Genomic DNA, 20,108 nt, shown 5'->3' with positions numbered 1-20,108 from the left:
GGTGTGAGCAGGTGGCAGACATTTCTAGAGATCAAAATTCTAGGATGGGACAGAGACCTGAGGCTTTGCCTGTGAGCATGCCCGGAAAGGACCATGCAGAACATACCCAGGGTAGGGGATGTCTTTGACGACTCTGGCATCTTGGTCCTTCACTGAGCCTCGGTCGCTGTACATTTGAAAATGAGGACACAGACCAGGTGACTTTTGAGTTTCAGTTTCTTTGTCTGTAAAAGGGTACACGGCTGTCCACGCCACACAGCTGCTGGAAGTTTCCAGTACAGTCAAATTAGAAACACTTTGCAAACTAAGGCACTGGCTTCCCCTAAAGGAGGTTATAACCACACTGCCCTACCTGAGGGCTCTCAGAGCTCTAAGTATCTGGGTCCTTGCCTGGGAGCAAAGAAGGGATCACAGAGAAACTCAGTACATACATAGCACTTGTGACTTACCCAGTTCAAGGGGCAAGACAGAAATCAGACAAAAAGGGTTTTATCTGTTTATTTAAAAACAGAATATCATTTTATGTACAAATATACATATATTTACATGAAATATACACACTAAGACCCCAGATCCTTGGGGTCCATAAGTCCTGGGTTACTTGGGGATGAAATGAGAGCTTCTCCTTCAGACCAGCAGATTTCAGGCCACACAAGGTTTGGATACTAAATCTCCGTATTCTGGCTGCAAACGTTTGGGCTAAAAAAAACAAAACAAAACCCTAACATCTAACCCCAGGTCCCACACGTACAAAGTGCCAGAGAGCCCCAAATGACTGACTCAGAAACCCCTGGGGAAGGACCTGTTCTCACCCTCACCCATGACACCCCTTTCTCCTCACCTGAACTTCCACCTTCCCACTACCCTCTGCCCTCAACACAACTGAACCAGGAGCCCTTGACACCAAGTCCCAACTCCGTGAAGGCACAAACCTCTGTAGACACAGCTAGGACAAGATCTGAGGAACCATGGGAGTCAAGCACCTTATCCCTAACCTCCTATCCAGTGTTTGTACTTCACACCCCAAGCTCCAGGCTCCTTCAGCTGTCAGCTCCTTCCCCAGAACCTCTCTGGGTGAAGGCATCCTTGGAAGAGAACTTTCCAGAACCACAGGCATTAATCTCTGCTGTGGGGGTCTGCTAAACGGTTTTCTTGAATGCCTGTGTGGGCTGGCCTTGCTGTTTAAAGCCCAGTTTTAAAACAAACAAACAAACAACAAAAAAATGCACATAAATCAATAAAGCTTTTTGTTTGTTTGTTCTAAATTTTCTTTTTCTCTTATTAAGGGAGTCTGAGCAGAACTCAGGAAGCTCCCTTGGAGTTGAGTTTACAGAAGGTATGTCCATGGAGCAGGCCCACAGACCACCAGAGGGCAGAGGGCTTCTGTAACAGTTCTGGCCTCTGGCAGACCCCTGGATGTCTGCTTTACACTTATTCCCAAGGGGTGGGAACACAGATCCCACACGTTGGAGGTCAGATTCTAGCTCCAGTTATGCCCGCACACCTGGATCTGGCGACAGTCTCCACCTCTCACTTCTAACCTCTGCCTCGCTAATACTGCTCTGGGGTCTGAGGAATATCCCTGCCTCTGCAGGCAGGGGTCACACGTAAGGCACACTACTCACAAACCACACCCTAGTAACGCTCTCGGCACACAGCCACAGATCCTGTGGCACACATATATCATTCACTTGGACTCTTACCATGACAGGATGGTGCATAGGATGGACAGTCACCCCTTCATGCACATACAGTCCATGAATGTTCACACACACACACACACACACGGAATGACCTACACTCAATGGTGGGAGGCACTCAACCAGCGGAGCCCTCCTGATGAACAGCAGGATTGGAGGTAAAAGTGGAGCAGTCAGTAGGGTGGGAAGTACCTTCCTAAAGAAATGCAGGCATTTAAGGGTGTTTGCCCTAAGAAGAGCTGAAGTTCCCCCATGGAAGCAGAAGAGCCAGGCCTCAGGGAGGGAGGCAGGCCTGGGTCAGACCAAGTGCCCTCGCCCGTTGATGTAGATACCATTGCCTGTAGGTTTGGCCCTCAGGGTCCCATTTTCCTGAACAAAATGGTTCATGGCCTGTTTGATGCCTTCATCCTGATCGTCCTCCTCCTCTGTCCGCCCCGAGCCTGGGGAGAGCAGTTCAGTCTGTGTTTCGATCTCTCTCACTGTGGTCAACGTGGAGTAGCTGCGGCCCTCTGGCTCTTCACTCTGGAGACCAAGGGCAGAAGACAAGTCAGGAATCAAGATCAAACAGGCCAGGTAGGGCTGGGTTGTGATAGGGTCAGAGGTCAGGTAAAGCACGGGTAATGGTTCTGCCAGAGGTATAGGGGCTTGGAAATTTGGGGTTGGGGCGGGGTGGGGAGAACAAGTGTTATACATAGGGGTGGGGACACAGAGAACAAAGGCATAGCAGAAATGGGGGGCGGGGTGCGCATGTAAGCCAGGGATGCAATTGTGGGGGAGGGCTGCTGTCACACCACATCTGGGGCCAGGAGAGGGGCCTGAGGAGAGTGTTGGGCACCAGTGGGGCCGGGGGGGCCTCACCATCACAGAGCAGCTACTGTTGTCCTTGAGACTATCAGGGTGGCCCTCCGCTCTCAGCCCTACACTCTCCTCCGGCTGCAGGGGCCCAGACATAGGGGAGGAGTTAGAAGAGCCCTCAATCTCTTCCCCTCAGCCTCCCTTCGCTTTCCTCATCCTCCAGAAGTCTCTTCCCTGATCATTTTCCCCCAACCTTTAGCTCCATATCTGACACAAGCATCTTTCATCCCTCACTCTCAAAACCCACCCTGGCACCAGCACCGGTGGTGAATTCCTAGAGCAGCCCCCATCCCAGTGCTAAGAGGGTCTTGCAAGCAGGAGTGCTGGCAGTCCCAGAGCATCAATCTACCCCCACCTCCTACCCCCAGCTAATACCCAGCCTCAGCTCAGCTCCAGCTAAGAGTAAGCAGCCAGACCTGGTACATCTACAGAGGAGCCCAGACTCAAAGCAAACTTGTGCGCCCAGGCCCCCAACACACACCCAACTTTAGCACACACCTGGCTCCTAGGGTCCGTGTGGTGAGAGTGCAGCCTCCGGATGGAGTTCTCCCTGGTCAAAGTCAGCTCCTCCTCGCTGGGAAAGACAACCCCTTGTCAGGAAAGGACAGCAGTGACAGCCTCCTAAGATGAGTCTAGCCTGGCTGATCCTATGTGAGACCGCTGAAGGGTATGATTTCCTAACTATGCCCTCGAAGGTGAGCGTATGTGGCTGCAGATGACAGTGTGGCTGGAGAGCAGGGGTGTGCTACGGAGTGCTAAAGTGTGCGTGGTAGGTGACACCTGGGGGATGTGGATCTGTGCTTCTCTCACGCATGTCTCCTCACTGGTTGTGCTCCGGGTCCCATGTCTTTCTTATTTCCCCAAAGACTCTGCCCACCTCTGCTGTACAAGCTGTCCAGCTGTCACTAGGCCACACGGCCTTCTTTCTCCTCTGTTCTGACTCTCCTCCCGCTTTATTCCTTTTTGTTCTCAGCTCAGGGCCACCCACTCAGAGGAGCCGGGACTCACTATTTCTGGGTCATCTGCTGGGCTTTGCGGCGATGATATCGGGACATGAGCACCACCACCACCACCAGGAGACAGAACAGGAGTGCAGCAATCACACCCACTACGACCACTGACGCAGACACCAGATCCACCTGCTTTCCTGGATCCTCAGGGTCTGCTGGAGACAGGCCAGTGTCTGAGATGCAGGCCCCATCCTCCCCTGACCCACCCCAGACCCTATTGCTACCCACATATCATCCTCACAAACCACATCCACAGCTACCCACTCAGCTTAATCCTCTCCAAAATATAACATCCGTCATCCCCAAAGACATTCTTTCCCATTTCTTTCTCTGTCTTGCCTCCCGTTGATGACCCCCCAGCTCTGGACTCAGAATCCTTGTCTTTGTTCTCCAACCACTGTGCTTACCAAGAACTTCTACAGTGACTTGAGAAGCCCTCGAAGAAAGTTCGTTGCTGACGTGGCAGACGTAGACACCACTGTGCTCAGTAGTCAGTGGGGGGAAGCCCAGAGTGTCCCCTTTCACTCGCACCCCACTAGGCAGAGGTCCATCCAGCCTGAAGGACAGGGAAGCTGAAGGGTGCTGGCTGGGGCAGGCTAAGGCTGCCACCACCCAACGTGCCCAGGCAGCTCTTCATCCCCCTCCCCCATGACGTCACCCAAAGCCTCGGGCTGTTCCCACGGTGCCCCTCCCTACCCTAGACAGGTCTAGGCAGAGGCCCTTTCTCCCTGCCGCCCAGCCTGACCCGGGCACCCCCACACACACTTGGGGAAGATCCACAGGCATGCCATTCCACATGCTCCCACAGGTATCCTGTCACCCAGCACCAAGTAACAGGTATACATGCTATAAAGTCCACACAACAGGACACTCCATTCCTAGCTGGGCTCAGAGGTACTGGGAACCTGTGACTGCATGCTCCAACACCCATGATATTGGATGGTGGAGTAAACAAACCTAGCCACTAGGCACAAGGCCATAGATATCATGTGTCTACATTAAGAACATGTCTATCATGGGCTCATACACATGGGTATCCTATCCCTTTCTGGAAAAATGGCTCGGACTCTTGAAGGAGCTGGTGGGAGTGGGTCTGTGTTTCTGAGGTGCTGGCAACATTATGGTTAGAAGTAGCGTGGGCGCGACAGTAGTCAGTTTTCTTTGTGACACACGCGCTTTTAGCCCTCACAAATACATAAAAGATTACTATTTAATGTAGTTATATTTCATCATTTAAAGTTAGGGCGAAAAGCCAAGATACCTACACATTCCCTATGGGCAGTCACCACATATTTCCTGGAACAAGCCAGTAATATTTGCTGACTATACATATTTTTATATTGGTCTGAATATATGCCCCGACTTATCTAGGGCTCAGAATATGTGGTCCTTGCTCATAATGAGTTCATCCTGGCCCTGAAAATAGTGGGCCTGACTCTGAAAAGGCCAGAGTGCTAGGCCCTTCTCCCAGCACAGGTCCTTACCGTGTCCAGTTGTATTTGGGAGGGGGCTGTCCTTCACTCAGGCATTTGAGTGTGGCTCCTTCTCGGCCAACATGCCATAAGTTTTGGTCCTCAAGGCCCCTCACAGAGGCTTCCGCAAGGACTGGAGTGGGAGAAGGGAAGAGAAAGAACAGAAGGATTCCTTTAAACCCCTCCTCTTCCCCTGCTGGAACAACCTCCCCCTATCCTCATCCACAGCTCCCGACCACACTTGATCCCTACCCCAAGCTCAGAGTCTATTCTGGTTGACCTGTGCCATAAGGCCATAAGACCCTTGAGGTGATGGAGTTTCACACCGGGGACCTCCTGTGGCATCTAGCACAGTGCTGCTCACAACGTGGGTGCTCAATGGCTGCCGAACGACCCAGCAGTCTGTTCATTTTCTCGGCGAGCATTTGCTGATTTCCTACTCTGGGCCAAATGATATTTTAATTCGGGTGTGGAGTCTATCTCTGGGAAGCCTTGTAGGATTTAGGATCTGCGAGATGCTTTGCGCTCACAGATGCTAATTCTCATCAGAATCCCACGAAGTTGGCATAATTACACTCATCTGCTTGTGGAGGAAATGGAGTCTAACCAGATTAAATAAGTGTTGGCAAACAGCAGGATAGGGGCCTGTCCCAAGCCTGCCTCCAAACTCTAAACTCTATGCTTTGCAAACACTTTCAATTCCACACTTCTATTTTATTCTCCCATCTACACTGTGGAAACAAGGCAGTCTCTCCTGTAAAGGTCACAGAGACGCCAGGCGGTGGCAGTGCACACCTTCAATTCCAACACTCAGGAAGCGGAGACAGGTGGATCTCTTGAGTTTTTAGGCCAGCCTGGTCTATGAGAGTGAGTTCCAGGACAGCCAGGCCTACATAGAGAAACCTTCCTTCAAAAACAAAACAAAACAGAACTCTCACAAAGACCACAATGATTTTCCCAGGACCTCTATCTTGACCCCCCCCCACGTCTTCTACCTTTGGATTAGACTTAGACTCAGGCTGACCTTCCTGCCATAGGTTCAGGGTCATAGTGTCTTAGCATTATTTTAGAACATAGGGATATCTCACCCGTAGCATCTCAATACTCACAGGCCACTTGGAGGGTGTGGGTGATTCTTTGGTCCTGGAGCAGGCCAGGGTGAGACACCACACAGGTCAGTGGCTGCCCATTCATGCTTCGGCTGGGCACCAGATGAAACTCTGAAGTGACGGCAGCTGAGCGGGAGTGCTTGAAAGAGCGGCTGGACTGTGTGCCTTTGACCTCTGTGTCCCAGGTCACACTGGGAGCTGGGCTGCCCTCAGCAGTGCAAGAGGCTGCCAACGTCAGGCCCTGGCCTTCTTCTAGTGGTGGACCAGGATTCAGGGAAGGCAGGGGAGGCACTGTGGGGGAGCGGGAGTGTGAAAGACCTTCACAGTCACAGTCAGATACCATTCCATCAGTCTAACCCAGTTGCAAACTTCAGCTCCTCTTTTCTTTCTTTTTCAAAAGAACACTTATTTATTTAATGTACTTATTTATTTTATGAATATGAGTACACTGTTGCTCTCTTCAGACACACCAGAAGAGGGCATCAGATCCCATTACATATGGTTGTGAGCCACCATGTGGTTGCTGGGATTTGAACTCAGGACCTCTGGAAGAGCAGTCAGTGCTCTTAACGGCTGAGCTACCTCTCCAGCCCATACTCCCGGGTTTTCTCATCTCACCAATAAATGTGCCAGATCAGTGGTATCATTTTAAGTGACTTTACATCTTCACTATTAGATTTTTTTCTACAATGTGTAGGTAATTATTTTCTTTTCTTTTCTTTTTTAAAAATTTATTTTATACATATATATACACACAGACACACATATACACATGTACACTGTAGCTGTTTTCAGATACACTAGAAGAGGGCATCTGACCTCATTACAGATGGTTGTGAGTCACCATGTGGTTGCTGGGATTTGAACTCAGGACCTCTGGAAGAGCACCACTGAGTCATCTCTCTAGCCCTTCTTTTCTTTTTCAAGACAACGTTTCTCTGTGTACGTAGCCCTGGCTCTTCTGGAATTCCTCTGTAAACCAGGCTGGCCTCAAACATAGGTCATTTAAAAAAATAAAAATAATTTTAAAACTAATTAGATACTATCTATGTAATAATAACAATAATAACCACTACTAACTATGTGCCAACTATTATGTTAAAACTTTACATACATTATCTCATTTAATTTCGCTAACAAACTAGTGAGGTGGGTATTATTATGCTTCTTCCTCAGATGAGAAAAACCAAAGCTCAGGGAGATTCAGTGGTTTGTTGCAGGTCATCACTTCTTACATGACAAAGCCTAGAGTCACAGATTTTGTTTTGGAGTATGTGTGTGTCTCAAATTCTCCATCCTCCTGCCTTAGCTTCTAGAACAGTGTAAGTATAGATATGTACCACTATGCCCAGTTTCTTCCTCTTATTCTTTAAATCAAGCTTTGTTTTGTTTTATTTTTCCCTCCAAAACTTATGCTTTTAACTTCCACTCAAAGCAAAACCACTTTTATTTCTAGTTTCAAAATAGCCCAAGCACAGAAGTGGAAAGGCAGCTTGATCACAGGTCCAGGTTGACCAGCACAAGTGCCCATAGTGCAAGGTAGTGTAGTCTTAGACCACACTCCCTGAAGGTCCAATCAAAGACTGTATTACCAACCCCTCCCCCAACTCAGATATTACAACATAGCTAGACCTCACGTCCACATCTGGGACTCCTACTTTCGTAGGTTTTTAAATGACCTATGTTTGAGGCCAGCCTGGTTTACAGAGGAATTCCAGAAGAGCCAGGGCTACGTACACAGAGAACGGCTATCTTGAAAAAGAAAAGGGGGGGGGGGGATTACCTACACACATTTCAAACCACAGAGCCTAGGACCGTGAAGGTGGCTCTGAGTTGGTGTCTTGTGTAGAACTGAGGCAGGAACCAGTGAGTGCCGCTTGGAAAAGAGCAGAAGTAAGTGGAGTCTGGCAGAAGTCCTCAGCTCTTTGAAAAGCTATGCAGAAGACAGAATAAACCCGTGCTGCTCCAGATGGACAAGGGTGCACGGAGGGAAAACCGGCCCATCAGAAAGACAAACTTCCTCATATGCGGATTATACCCCAGCTTTGGCCGCTTTTGGAGAGAATTTCTGGATCGGGTAGGAGGGGCTGGATAATTTTCCCTCTCCTCTATAGATCCTCATCTTTTATGTCTGCCTGTACTGCCTCTGTCTCATCCATCTCTGCAGTCCCGTTCTGTCTCCCTCTTCCACCCACTCAGCAATACTGATCATACCTAGTTGGCTCCACTCACCCAGAACACGAAGCCGCATCCGTGCCTGAAAGCTGCCGGCTGGGAAGGTGCTGACTCTGCATTCGTACTCGCCCTCATCTGCTTGCACAGCATTGCGCAGGAGGATGGAGCCGTCTAGAGGGTCTCGTGGGGGTGGTGGTTGCTCCACGCGGTCCTCATAGGCAGGGCTCACATGAAGCCCGTATTTGGAGTGCAGCAGGGCCAGCTCCCGGGTGCCTTCGTTTGGGTCCACTCGAGCCCATGCCACCTGCCCCACCTGTTCATCGGGATCCCCTCGGTAGAAGCAGGGCAGTTTTGCGTCCTGGCCCAGCACCACTGTCACTAAGTCCGAGGTCTCCAGCTCACCCGCGGAGTATCGGCCTGCAGGGGGCAGACAGAAGCAGTCAGGCTGAGGGGGACAAGTCGGGACCAATGGAATGCATCCAGAATGATAATGACAGCAAAAGCTGCCGGAACTCCTGGAGTGGTTTGTGCTTGCAAAGCACATTCAGTCCATTACCTCATTAGATCCACACTGCATTCCCAAGAGGTAGGCGTTATTATCGCCGTTTAACAGAGGAGGAAACTGAGATCCAGAGAGGGGAAGTGGCTTGCCTACGGCCACACAGATGAGTTACACATGGAAGAGTCAATCTTTTGCAGCCTAGGATTCTATTTGAGCAAAGTGAGAAACTAAAACAGAAGCAGGGATGGAGCTACTGTCCTGAAGGAGCTCACAGGCTTCAAGGAAATGGAATCCCTGTGCACGGAACCAGGAAACCAAGGACAAATTTCTCAAGGAGGTTCAACACTTTTGGAAAGCATGGCAAGGAGTCATAGAAAAGGCTCAGAACATTTGGTGCCTGGAATGAGACATGTTAGGAGGGTAAGGTCCATTCTCGGGAACATTTTTCACATGGCTTGAAGATGAGAGACCTAGATTCCCAGAGAGAAGGAGGTATTCTATGTGGGAGGAATGGCATGAACTGAAGTCTGGGGGTAGGAACCAGCAAGTCACTAAAGACAGAAAGAGCCTCCAGGTCAGGGGACTGGAGAGATGAGGTCAAGGTAGGCACAGCCATTGTGTCATTATGTTGAGCCAGAATCAGAGGACCAGGGAGGAAGGACTGGTGTGTTGGTGATTGATGAGCAGCTGTATGGAGCATTTGAAGATTTTGAAATTAGGTTTGTTCATTATGTAACCTTATTGGTAAATAAAGATCCATTTCCTGCCCTCACGGACCTGAGGTCTGTTTAGGAGGAAAAAATGGCAGAGAGACAATCTATCTATCTATCTATCTATCTATCTATCTATCTATCATCTATCTATCTATCTATCATCTACAGATATAAATACATATGAAATCAACCAATGATTATTTCTTTCCTCCTTTTCCTCCTCCTCTTCCTCTTTCTTTTTAAAGATTTATTTATTTATTTTATGTATATGAGCACATTGTAGCTGTCTTCAGATACACCAGAAGAGGGCATCGGATCCGATTACAGATGGTTGTGAGCCACCATGTGGGTGCTGGGATTTGAACTCAGGACCTCTGGAAGAGCAGTCAGTGCTCTTAACCACTGAGCCATCTCTCCAGCCCTCTTCTTTCTTTTTAAGACCAAGCCTAACTATGTAGCTTGCTGGACTGGCTTCAAACTTACTATTCTCCTGCCTAGGCTCCAGAGTACTTGAATTATAGGATGTACCACCCACCACACACGACTTGAATGGTGGTGTTTGACTTAATGTTTGGTGGTTTGTCATCGGTTGATTTGAGGGATGTGAGAGTCATGAGGTAGGGCTTCATTCATGCTTTGGGTGGAATTGGAGGCCCAGGAGATTTAGGAAGGCACTGCAGGTACAGCATCAAGGTAAGCAAACACTAGGAGGTGGGGAGACTGGCTGCTGGTTCAGGAAGCAAAGAGAAAAGGACCCAACCTATGGGAGGGCGTGTGTGTTGAGCAGCTGTGGAAAATATAGCTGGGGTAGGGTGGGTCCAGATAGCCCAAGACCGCCCATGCCAGGAAAAGGAATTCAGATTTGGTCAAGAGGAAATGGAGAGTCACCAAAGCTTTCCTAGTCAGCAAGGGCCATGAAGCAAACGACAAAGTGCAGTCTGACCAGAAAACAGGTCACGGAAGGAGACTGAGGCAGACACAGTGAACCTGTAGCTGCATCCCTGGCAAGGTGGTGCTGGGCAGATAAAAGGGGGACATTTGGCCACTGGCTGGAAAGAGAGGGAAGGTTCAAAGATAACTGGATTTTCAGGATGAGTAACCAATAAAGGAGGTTGAGCCTGGGAATGCCTATGGTTATGAAAAAAACCAAACAAAACCAGGGCCAGAGGCTGGGCCAGGGCAGAGAGTGCTCTGAGATGTCAAGAGCTCCTTCCCTTTACACATCCAACTGTTTATAGTCCTTGCCTCTAACCGGCACCCCACACACCCTGTTGCCCGTCACCTTTACTCACAATGTACCCCTGCCTGGAATGCTCTCCTCCCTGTGTCTGGCCGCTCCTACTCATCACTGTCTGGAGAACTCCTACTCATGCCTTAAGACTCTGCTTAGGCATCATTTCCTGCTGAGTCCTCCCTCCCTTCCCCCACCTCAGGCAGCTTCAGGTGCTCTACCCCTGTGCTTTTCCAGCACTGGGCTTCAACCCCAGTCATAGCCCTTTGACCTATACATTTGGCTCTCTATTTTCCTGTTCTCCTTCTCCAAGGCATTGTGCTCCATAGGTATCAAAACTGGGTCACTGACCACATATTAAAAACATGTTGGTTTTTTTTTTTTTTTATTTCATGCTCAGTCAGCGGCATGTGGCCTCCCTCCTGTCACATAAGTGGACCTTGACGAATGTTTATTGACTGACTGAATAAACGGATGGATGGATGGATGGATGGATGGATGGATGGATGGATGGGTGGAGCCAGACCTGCAATCCCAATACTTGGAGAGACTCAAGCAAGAAGGTCTGGTTCTAGGCCACCCTGGGTGACAGGGAGACAATCCCCACCCCTCAAAAACAAAAAGAATATACAAATGAATGAGCAAACACATGAAAGATAAGCATCAGGAAGGAAGTAGCCCCAAGAGTCCTTAGTTGGACTAGGCAGGGAAAGTGTTGTCATGGTAACTTTGGGGTGGAGCAAGATAGGCTGGCTATCCGGGTTCACTGCCAAAGGGAGCATCTTCGGACTAGACAGAGAAGAAGGGGCTGTACACAGACATACATCAAGAAACTGAAGCATGGAGTAGGGCTGAGGGTTTCCGTGAGATAAATGAATGGGTCTTGTGGCTCTGATAGGAGGAGGAGAGGGAAGGAAGATGCTGTTGGGAGTTGGGAGGGCCCCAGACTGGACAGGACAGACCTGCAAGTCCAGATACCTGGGCCCTGACCTGCCTAAGCTGACACTGGTCCCACCCAGCCCAGCCTGGGAGTCCAGCTAACTACTTGCACCCCTCCCAGGTACGTCCTCCTAGCACTAAAGGGAGTAAGGTTGTCAGAGAAGGGCTGGGGGTGGGGTGGATAGAGGCTGTACAGCTCACTCTGCTGCAAAACACTCATGTGGATTTAAGTCACAATGATGTGGATGCGGGGCACAGAAACTCCAAGTGCCTGCGCCACTGGAAGACTCAAATCCTTCCAAAGGCTATGTCTATAACACTGTCAGACCCAATATTTCCATCCTTAAGTTATTTATTTATTTTTATTCTATGTGGACGGATGTTTGCCTGCATATATGTATACCATGTGCCTGGAGCCCCTGTAGGTCAGAAGAGGGTGTCAGATATCCTGAAACGGGAGTTACAGATGGCTGTTAACCGCCATGTAGATTGGGGGGAACTGTACCTAGGTCCTCTGCAAGAGTAAGTGCTCTTAACTGCTGAGCCATCTCTCCAGCCTGTTTATTTCTATTTTTAATCCCTGCTCTAGCCCCCCCCACCACCACAAATCACCCAGATTCTGCCCCCTCATCTCTCTTTAGGGCACAGCAGGAATTGGGTGCCCACTGCATGCCTGAGTCTTCATCCTCGATGTCCCTAACCCGTGAAGCTAAGATCCTCATCCTGAAGGTACAAGTCCCAGTTCTGCAGACCAAGAAACCCAGCGCAGCAACAGGGAAGTCCCTCTGGAACCGCTCCTAAAAAACTCACACTATCCTAAAGCCAACGGCTAATGAAAGCATCTCAGGCCAAGGCATGCTCAAGGGCCTTCAGTTCTTCTTCTAAATCTAAAGAAACAAATTAAGACAACTTGAGCCCAAGTACCCTTGTCCTGGGCTAAATGGACCAGAAGCCCAGGCTTCCAAACCAGAGCAGGCCAGAATTGCCTCCTCCTCTCCCCCACCTAGTGCTTGCCTGGCGTCAGCATGATGATGTCACCAGACTGAAGGAGACACACCGCCTGCCTGGTGAGGTCACCTTATGGGCATGTAGTAGCCAGGCCAGGCCAAGCCCACAGACCCTTCTGTTGGATGTTGCTTGCTAAGGCTGGTGGCCTCTGGCTTCTTGGGCACTCCTCCTCCTCCTCCTGACTCTCCCCACCCCTCCTCTCAAGGAGCACCAGGACGCTGGTCAGGGGCCTTAGTGACTCAGAAGCTGCCACACAGCAGCAGGCCTAGCCACAGCCACCACTACCTTGCGCAAGGGAGAGAACAGGCCCAACTGGCCAGACGGGATCCCTGCCCTCAGCCTCCCCCACCCCTGGCCAGGCCCCCTCAGGCCTCTTTGGGGCCCTGCCCTTTGTGTACCCCGCCCCGCTCCCAGACAGGTCCTCCATTCCTGGCTTAGGCTAGCTGGCTACACCCTACCCTGTTCTTTGGCTCCAACTTTCCTTTCTGCGTAAGGCTTGGCTTCTGAGCTCAAAAGGGGAAACTGAGGCTGGCCCTTGCAGATATTCAGCCATAGCAACATCTTTGGGAAGAAGATCTTTTCTTTTGAAGGATTTTTACCCATCAGCATTTTCTGCTGATTCATAAAAGGACGGACACGGGGCTGGGGATTTAGCTCAGTGGTAGAGCGCTTACCTAGGAAGCGCAAAGCCCTGGGTTCGGTCCCCAGCTCCGAAAAAAAGAACAAAAAAAAAAATAAAATAAATAAAAGGACGGGGACACACACACACACACACACACACACACACACACACACACACACACACACGGGGTCTTTGAGGTTCATCTGTGTGTCAAAGGGAACTGTCTTTTGTGTCTGAATGTTTGTAGTATCTTTGGATGAGGGCTAGGCCAGTTTTTCTAGTTCACTTGCACATGAAGCTATTTTCTTGTAAGAACTTGGGGATGTTTCATACATAGATGTGGTCACATTGCTCTTCAGGGAAATATACATCCTGCCTTTTCTATACACAGAGGAAAGAGCTATGTGTATTTATATATTCATAAGATTCATGAATACCATCACATGTTTGGCTCACCCTCTGAGCGCCCGGTACACATTCCTGCTCTGCACGACTCTGTGCACATAGTAAATATTTTGATGTCGTTTGTCTTGGCTTCCCCAGTGTGTGGCTCAGCTGCCTTTGGTCAGTGTGTGGCTCTGGGCTTCTGCCCGTTCTAATGTTGCCCCTGGCATCCCTCCCCATCTCACCCCAAGACTTCAGGGCAGAATCATCTCAGGTCCAAGGTGGAGGTAACCAGAGATGAGGTCACTGCCCCTCCAGGTGATGGGAAATTGCCACTGAGCCTCTCTGACAAAAAAAAAAAAAAAAAAAACAAAAAAACAAAAAAACAAAGGCTTCCTCTCTCTTGCTCTTTGGGTTTCTACAAAGGGACTCCCACCCTTTTTACCCCCTGTGGCCACACCCCAAGGCCCCCCAGTCCTTCTGGCCCCCCAAGCAGAGTTTCTTCTCTGGGAATCTCTGTCAGGGCTTTTCTGCTTGCCACCACCAGAAAAACCAGCTCTGACTCTAGGCCTGGGGTAAGAGCTGTCTGGTGAGGTTTGGTGGGAAGCAAGGGGGGGGGGGGGTAATCTGCCTGAGGCTAGGGGGAGGGGTCCAAGTTGTCTGGGGTCTCATTCTTTTTTGTTAACTCTTGCCTCCCTCCACCAGGTTCACCAGAGAAGACTGGCCTAGGTGTGTTAGTTTGAGGTAAGAAAAGTCATGAGAGAGAAGCATCTAGACCCCCAATTGCCCAAGATGTCATAAACAAAGAAAAGCCACTTAGGCCCATCCCCTGCCCATAACCTTGGCCTTGGAATTGAGGAACTCAGAAAACCAAAAACTTTCCCTTCGCTTTTACCCACCTCCCTCCCTTACCCCCCACTTTTCCTAAGCCCCCAAGCTTAGCAAGAGCGTCCCAAGGCAGGCAAAGTGCCCACCCACAGATTAATGTGTGTGTGTGTGGGGGGGTGCACATAAGTAACTGAGGGGAAGGAGGAAGAACAATGAGAGAGGCAGCCAGCTCTGCATTAGACCCAGCCCTCAGCCCAGATAAGTCCCCTAAACCCCCCGGAGCCAGAGTCTGAGCCCTGCTGAGTCACCACTGTGGGTGGGAGACCCAGAATTCAGCTTCTCTCAGACTCTTGAGATACAACCTCCCCTCCGAATTCAGACCACCCCCCTCCTCCACTGCGGCCGGCTCCCCCTCACGCCACACACATCACAGCCTCAACCTTCACTTTTACAACAGTTTTAGAGACGTGGGGGGAGGGGAGCAGAAGGCCACCGGTATGGCTTCTTAGGCAGCAGCCACCATGCCTGCTTCTGTTCTGGTGTCAGAGTGGAGTATGGTAACTCCAGTATCCTCCAAAAAACAGGGGTGTGACTCCTCACTCAGAACTTAATTGCTTTAGATTCTGTCCCCAGATCTAGACCCCAGAGTTTCTCTACTCTCTGTACTCCTGACTCAGTTTCCCATCTTTCATTTCCATCCCTTCTTGGCCTAATCTTTATCATCAGTGTAAATTTTGGAGGCTGGATTATGCTGACATTCTCTTCTCACAGGACTTGACCCTCTCAGGGGTTAGCACCCACTCAGTTTGCCTGAGGATCCCTGTATCTTGAGCCCGTGCTCTAGAAGATGGAACGGTGCACACTAAATTCCTCACTGCCATCTCTGAAGCTGGACTCTTTCACCCCAGCCCCATCACTACAAAATACTAGGATGAAACCAGGGTCACTGGGGCCAAAGGCTTCCCTGGGATTCTCCTAGTTCTCCACACTTGGGCGGGGAAGCAAACCTCCCTTTCTGGCTTCTCTAGGTTTGGGTAAGTCCTACGGAAAGGGCCTGCCCACCTCTGTCATCAGGAGTAGAAAAGCAGGGATGGGGCCCCTCCCTTTCTAGGAAATTAATCTCAACAGAAAGCTGATCCTAACCCTCAGAAGACAGAATTTAGAATTCATGGAACAGCTCACTCCCAGGTAGTACAGGACCCAAAGAGTTAGGGACTGGGATCCTATTGGAAAGGAGTTTGCAGATTCAGGCCCCTCAGCCCCAGGGCAAGAGAGGGAGGATGGGGGAGGGCGGAGGGATGGGACCTCACCCGGAAACTCATCCCATTAAGGAGAGACAAAGAGCTGTGGTGTTGGAGGCGCCTCCCAAGCCTGGGCTCCTCTCCCTGACAGGGGTGGGGCAGGGCCCTAGAGCTCAGAGCTCTAATAGCCCTGGAGTTGGGGGGCAAGTGTCCCTTTGCAATAGAGCCAGGGAGGCAGAGTCCTTGGGAAGGGTCCTCTCAGCCACAAGGAGACTGATCAGTTCTTCAAACAGCACAAACACTCCACTTCAAGCCTGGAGCTGGACAACCACAGAAGCCTAGCATTTCAGAGTCAGGTCTGCAGAGACCATCCAGTCCTTCTTGTTCTCCTGAAGCAGAGTCTCTTAGCTGTTTAAAAACACCTAACAAATTAATGGAAGAAATGAGATCAGAACTCAAGGCTCCTGATTTCCAGACGTGAGAGGTGATCAGAGACACAGACTTAGTCTAGGTTCGTAGGCCCATTAAAGACGTGCCCACACATTAGGGGAGCCAGAATGGGGATGATGGAAACTATCCAAGTTTCCAGGGTCCCTGGGACTGGCCTTCATCTCTGTGCAGGTCATTGCCACAGAAGTACGGTGATGTCTGAATAGTTACTAGCTGCCTGGGCCATCCTGGAGCCAACCTTTCTCTTCCGAATAGCTTCTCTCAGGTCTGGATGAAGTCTGGGGTAATTTTCTAGCCAGGAGTTCTTTCCCTCGTCACTGAGCTTCTATTAGAAGGAACAGTTTTGGAGCATGGAAAGAGAGGGCAGGGATAGTACCCTTTATTGTTCTATTGCCAGCATCTAGGATCCTGGCTGGACCCAGTATGCTCTCAAGTGTTCACACTGAGTGATCTTGTAGACTCACCTAGCTATCTGTTTCTCTTGGTTGTCCCCATCTATAAAATAAAAGAGCTGAAGTACCGGGTCTTCTTGATCCCACCCAAGTCCTGGAGACAGCAGGACTCCACTCTTCAAGTGTGGGTTGATGCTACAGCAGAGTGACGGTTGGGTTCCCTGGCCCAGCAGGAGGCCCCACCTTCTGGCCTTAAGTGAAGAGGGTTCTCTAGAGAATGGGAATTAACAGCAGGGTTGGGGGTAAGGGCAGGGGGCAAAGGTTGGAGCTTAGAATTCTGAGATTAGAGAGTAGACCATTGACTCTTCTGTTAGAAGACCGGAGTGCCAGTCCAGGCATCTACGCCTTGTTTTCTTGAGCTTCAGCTGAGAATGGGGGTTGGGAGGGGATCGCCTAGTGCTGCTGGACAACTGACTTTCCCTTGGTGCTACCTACGGCTTCTTGGGCTGAAGATCCTACCGTCCTCGGCCAGACAGAGAGAGCCCTGTCTTTCTAAGGAGAAAGAGTGCTTGGCTCCTCATTCCCCAGAAACAGCCAACGGTATCCTACACTATGCTCCCCTGTGTACACACACTCCCTCTCTGAAAAGGATACATTCCATATATATATTCTCTCTCTCTCCATATATATATATATATATATATATATATATATATATATATATATATATATTCTTTTTTTTTTTTTCCGGAGCTGGGGACCGAACCCAGGGCCTTGCGCTTTATATATATTCTAGACAGGCAGAAAGTGTGATATAAGGCACCCAACAGAGGAAACGGCGAGATAATAAACAAATAAATAAAAGTGGTTATACTCCATTTAGAAGGCCTTTTACCTTGACCCTCTAAGCTCCCCCTAACCCATACAGCATTCTATACCTATTAGTGTGTGTGTGTGCCAGGGAAGAGGTACAAGGACTCTCTTGGCTTTCCTGTAGTCCTTCAACAAACACCCCAATCCTGGGGCTCAGACTATTGTCTTGAGAGAACACAGATATGTCCACCTACTCCTTAGACATCAGGGTTCCTGCACCTGGTGAGTAGTGGCCACAAATGTGAGCAGGATCCTTGGCTTCCACCTTTCAGCCTACCTGCTCCAGATGTGTGTGTGTGTGTGTGTGTGTGTGTGTGTGTGTGTGTGTGTCCCCACAGAGGCCTTGGCAAGCAAGGCTTGGGCAGAGGTAGTTAGGGACTGCAGGCACTAAGTGGTCTGGCTTTGGGGCTCAAAGGGGACTTAAGAAGGAAGACTATACTGGTTCTTCCTGAGGCACTGCCGGCTAGTGGAGTGGTACAAAGAGATGGTCTCCTTCACCCAGAGTCCAAGGAAAGGGAATGTTTGTGTATGCGGGGTGTGTGTGTGTGTGTGTGTGTGTGTGCATATATCTATGCTTCTCTCTGTGTGTGTGTGTGTGTGTGTGTCTGTCTGTCTGTCTGTCTGTGCCGGGTAGGGCTCAGAAGCAAGAGTCCTGACGGTTCAGGCAAGTCCTACCTGTAAATGATGCCAGGAACAGCAGCAGCAGCCAGGCTTCAGGGCCCCACATCTCGGCTCCCAGGGACAGGGGCATTGGCTGAAAGGCAGACCTGCCCAGTGATTCTGGAGTTCCACGGAGTTCTCCCTGGGAGCCGGTTCTGGAGCTGTGTAAGGCTCTGACCCAGAAGGCAGGAAGTCAGGCACTGACGAACCTGCCTATCCCACTTGGGTCTCCACTAAGGGACCCAGACCCCAGTTCTACCCACCCAGCCGTGGCTACCCTGGAGAAGCCGTAATCGGGAGCCCTGAGCTCCCCCAGAGCTGCTTCCCACGCCGTGGCCAACAACGAAGGCAGAAACCTGGGAACCTGCTAAGCAGGTCAGAACAGGTGCGTCTCCGGGGGCCGGGCCTGGCACAGAGAGGAGACTTCGCAGCCACCGCCCCCACGGCCTGGGCTAGCTAATGGGCGCCAGAGAGGGAGGGAAGAAGGAAAGGATCTGGGTGCAGGCAGTGGGATCTTATCCTCAACAGGGGTTTTACCTGTGAGAGCATGGGCCTGACTGTAAGGGGGAGTCCCGGCGGTGTGTGTGTGTGTGCAACAAGGAGGGCTGAGTGTCTTAAAGAGAAAGGCACCAGGATGAACAGGGGCAAAAGCCCCTTGCGTGTGAAAAGGAACCTAATGATCTCACAGGTCAGCTGTTTCCTGGGGTCCTTGACAACTTCCTCAAACTCCTGAAGGGCTCCGCTTTGGTGCCCCAGAAGCAGGGGAGAACTGAGGATGTCCCTGGCTTGCTGGTCCCTCATCCTTCAGGAGGCCCAAATCCGAGACTGGACTTTGCCGAGAATGGTCAAGCTCGGTCTGGTGGTCTTCTGGAAGTAGGAAGCCAGTTCAGAGGGCCCTGAAGAAAGAACCTCACGGCACTCCTCTGGCGACTCTCTACATGGGAGAGGCGGAGGAACTGACCAAGGAATTAGCTCTGTGGGTTCTTGGTTTCTTCTCGGAACCTTCTCTCCACAACTTGACACCTGACCCTGAGTTTTAAAAGGAAGAGGGCTTTTTCTTCTTCTCAATGGCATGTCCCCCATGGTCATGGGGAAGGACAACATGTCTGGACTTTGCAAAGGTGGAATTAATTTCACACTATCCCTTTACTCCTTTAACACTCAGACGCACCTCACCACATATTTCCAGTTTGGACGAATAAAAGTAACCAACACGTGACAGCAGGGGAGCCAGAAGAAGGGGGGGGGATCTTTATCCCCTGAAAGAGAGGGGCAAGATCTCTGGAACACTGGAATTTCAAAGTCAGGTAAAAGCCAGGAATGCTGGTGCAGACCTGCAGTCCCAGGACTTGGGAGGTGAAGGCATAAAGATCAAGATTTCTCTGATAGCCTTGGCTACACACAGTCACAGAGTTTTGGGCTATCCTGAGCTATAGGAGGCTCTACCTCAAACAACAAGAACCACACACACACACACACACACACACACACACACACACACACACATTTTTTTTTTTTTTTGAGATAAGGTTTCTCTATATGGTCTTAGCTGTCCGGAGCTTGCTCTGTAGACCAGGCTGGCCTCAAACTCAGAACTCAGAGAACCACCTGTCTCTGCCTCCTAAGTCCTGGGATTAAAAGCGTGTGCCACCACTGCCCATCGAGAACAGAATAATTTTTAAAACACATAAATATGGAGAGACAACCAGAGAAAGAAAACATATGTTAGCTAAGTTTCATATCTGGAAACAGATAGAAAAGAAGAATGAATTATCAACAGGCACATTCCCCAGCTCTAACTGTTAAGGTTTTTGTTTGTTTGTTTTGTAGGTGGAGGCTTTGAACCAGGGCTTTGTGCATACAAGTTCCGTACCCCTGATCCTCGGCCCCTTACACGTAAATCTCACTCATCCCTCAAAAACTGACCCCAAATGCCACATCTCC

At 50.1% G+C, this 20,108-nt stretch overlaps 1 protein-coding gene across 5 annotated transcripts; it reads right to left on the bottom strand.

Annotated features, from left to right (window-relative positions):
* Window positions 1-200: 200 nt before the first annotated feature.
* Window positions 201-19,326, bottom strand: Nectin4 (nectin cell adhesion molecule 4). 5 transcript variants are annotated; one of them, XM_039090982.2, is made up of 10 exons: window positions 18,702-19,325; window positions 18,180-18,337; window positions 8,379-8,738; window positions 6,147-6,437; window positions 5,050-5,170; window positions 3,973-4,121; window positions 3,564-3,720; window positions 3,054-3,129; window positions 2,559-2,633; window positions 485-2,222 (listed from the first exon to the last, which is right to left on the bottom strand). In XM_039090982.2, exons 2-10 carry the CDS (start codon window positions 18,253-18,255, stop codon window positions 1,998-2,000), a joined length of 1,530 nt encoding a protein of 509 aa, XP_038946910.1. In that variant the 5' UTR covers window positions 18,256-18,337; window positions 18,702-19,325; the 3' UTR covers window positions 485-1,997. The 5 variants fall into 5 exon arrangements, with proteins under 5 accessions (NP_001102546.1, XP_038946910.1, XP_017454387.1 ...); NM_001109076.1 differs by having other exon boundaries at window positions 201-2,222; window positions 3,564-3,717; window positions 18,180-18,725; XM_017598898.3 differs by having other exon boundaries at window positions 18,180-19,325.
* Between the last annotated feature and the right edge of the window lie 782 nt (window positions 19,327-20,108).

Source organism: Rattus norvegicus, chromosome 13 (assembly GCF_036323735.1).
Source record: "Rattus norvegicus strain BN/NHsdMcwi chromosome 13, GRCr8, whole genome shotgun sequence".
Classification (NCBI taxonomy): Eukaryota; Metazoa; Chordata; class Mammalia; order Rodentia; family Muridae; genus Rattus; species Rattus norvegicus.
The sequence above is the reverse complement of the archived record's forward strand: the minus strand, read 5'-3'. Positions and strand labels throughout refer to the sequence as shown.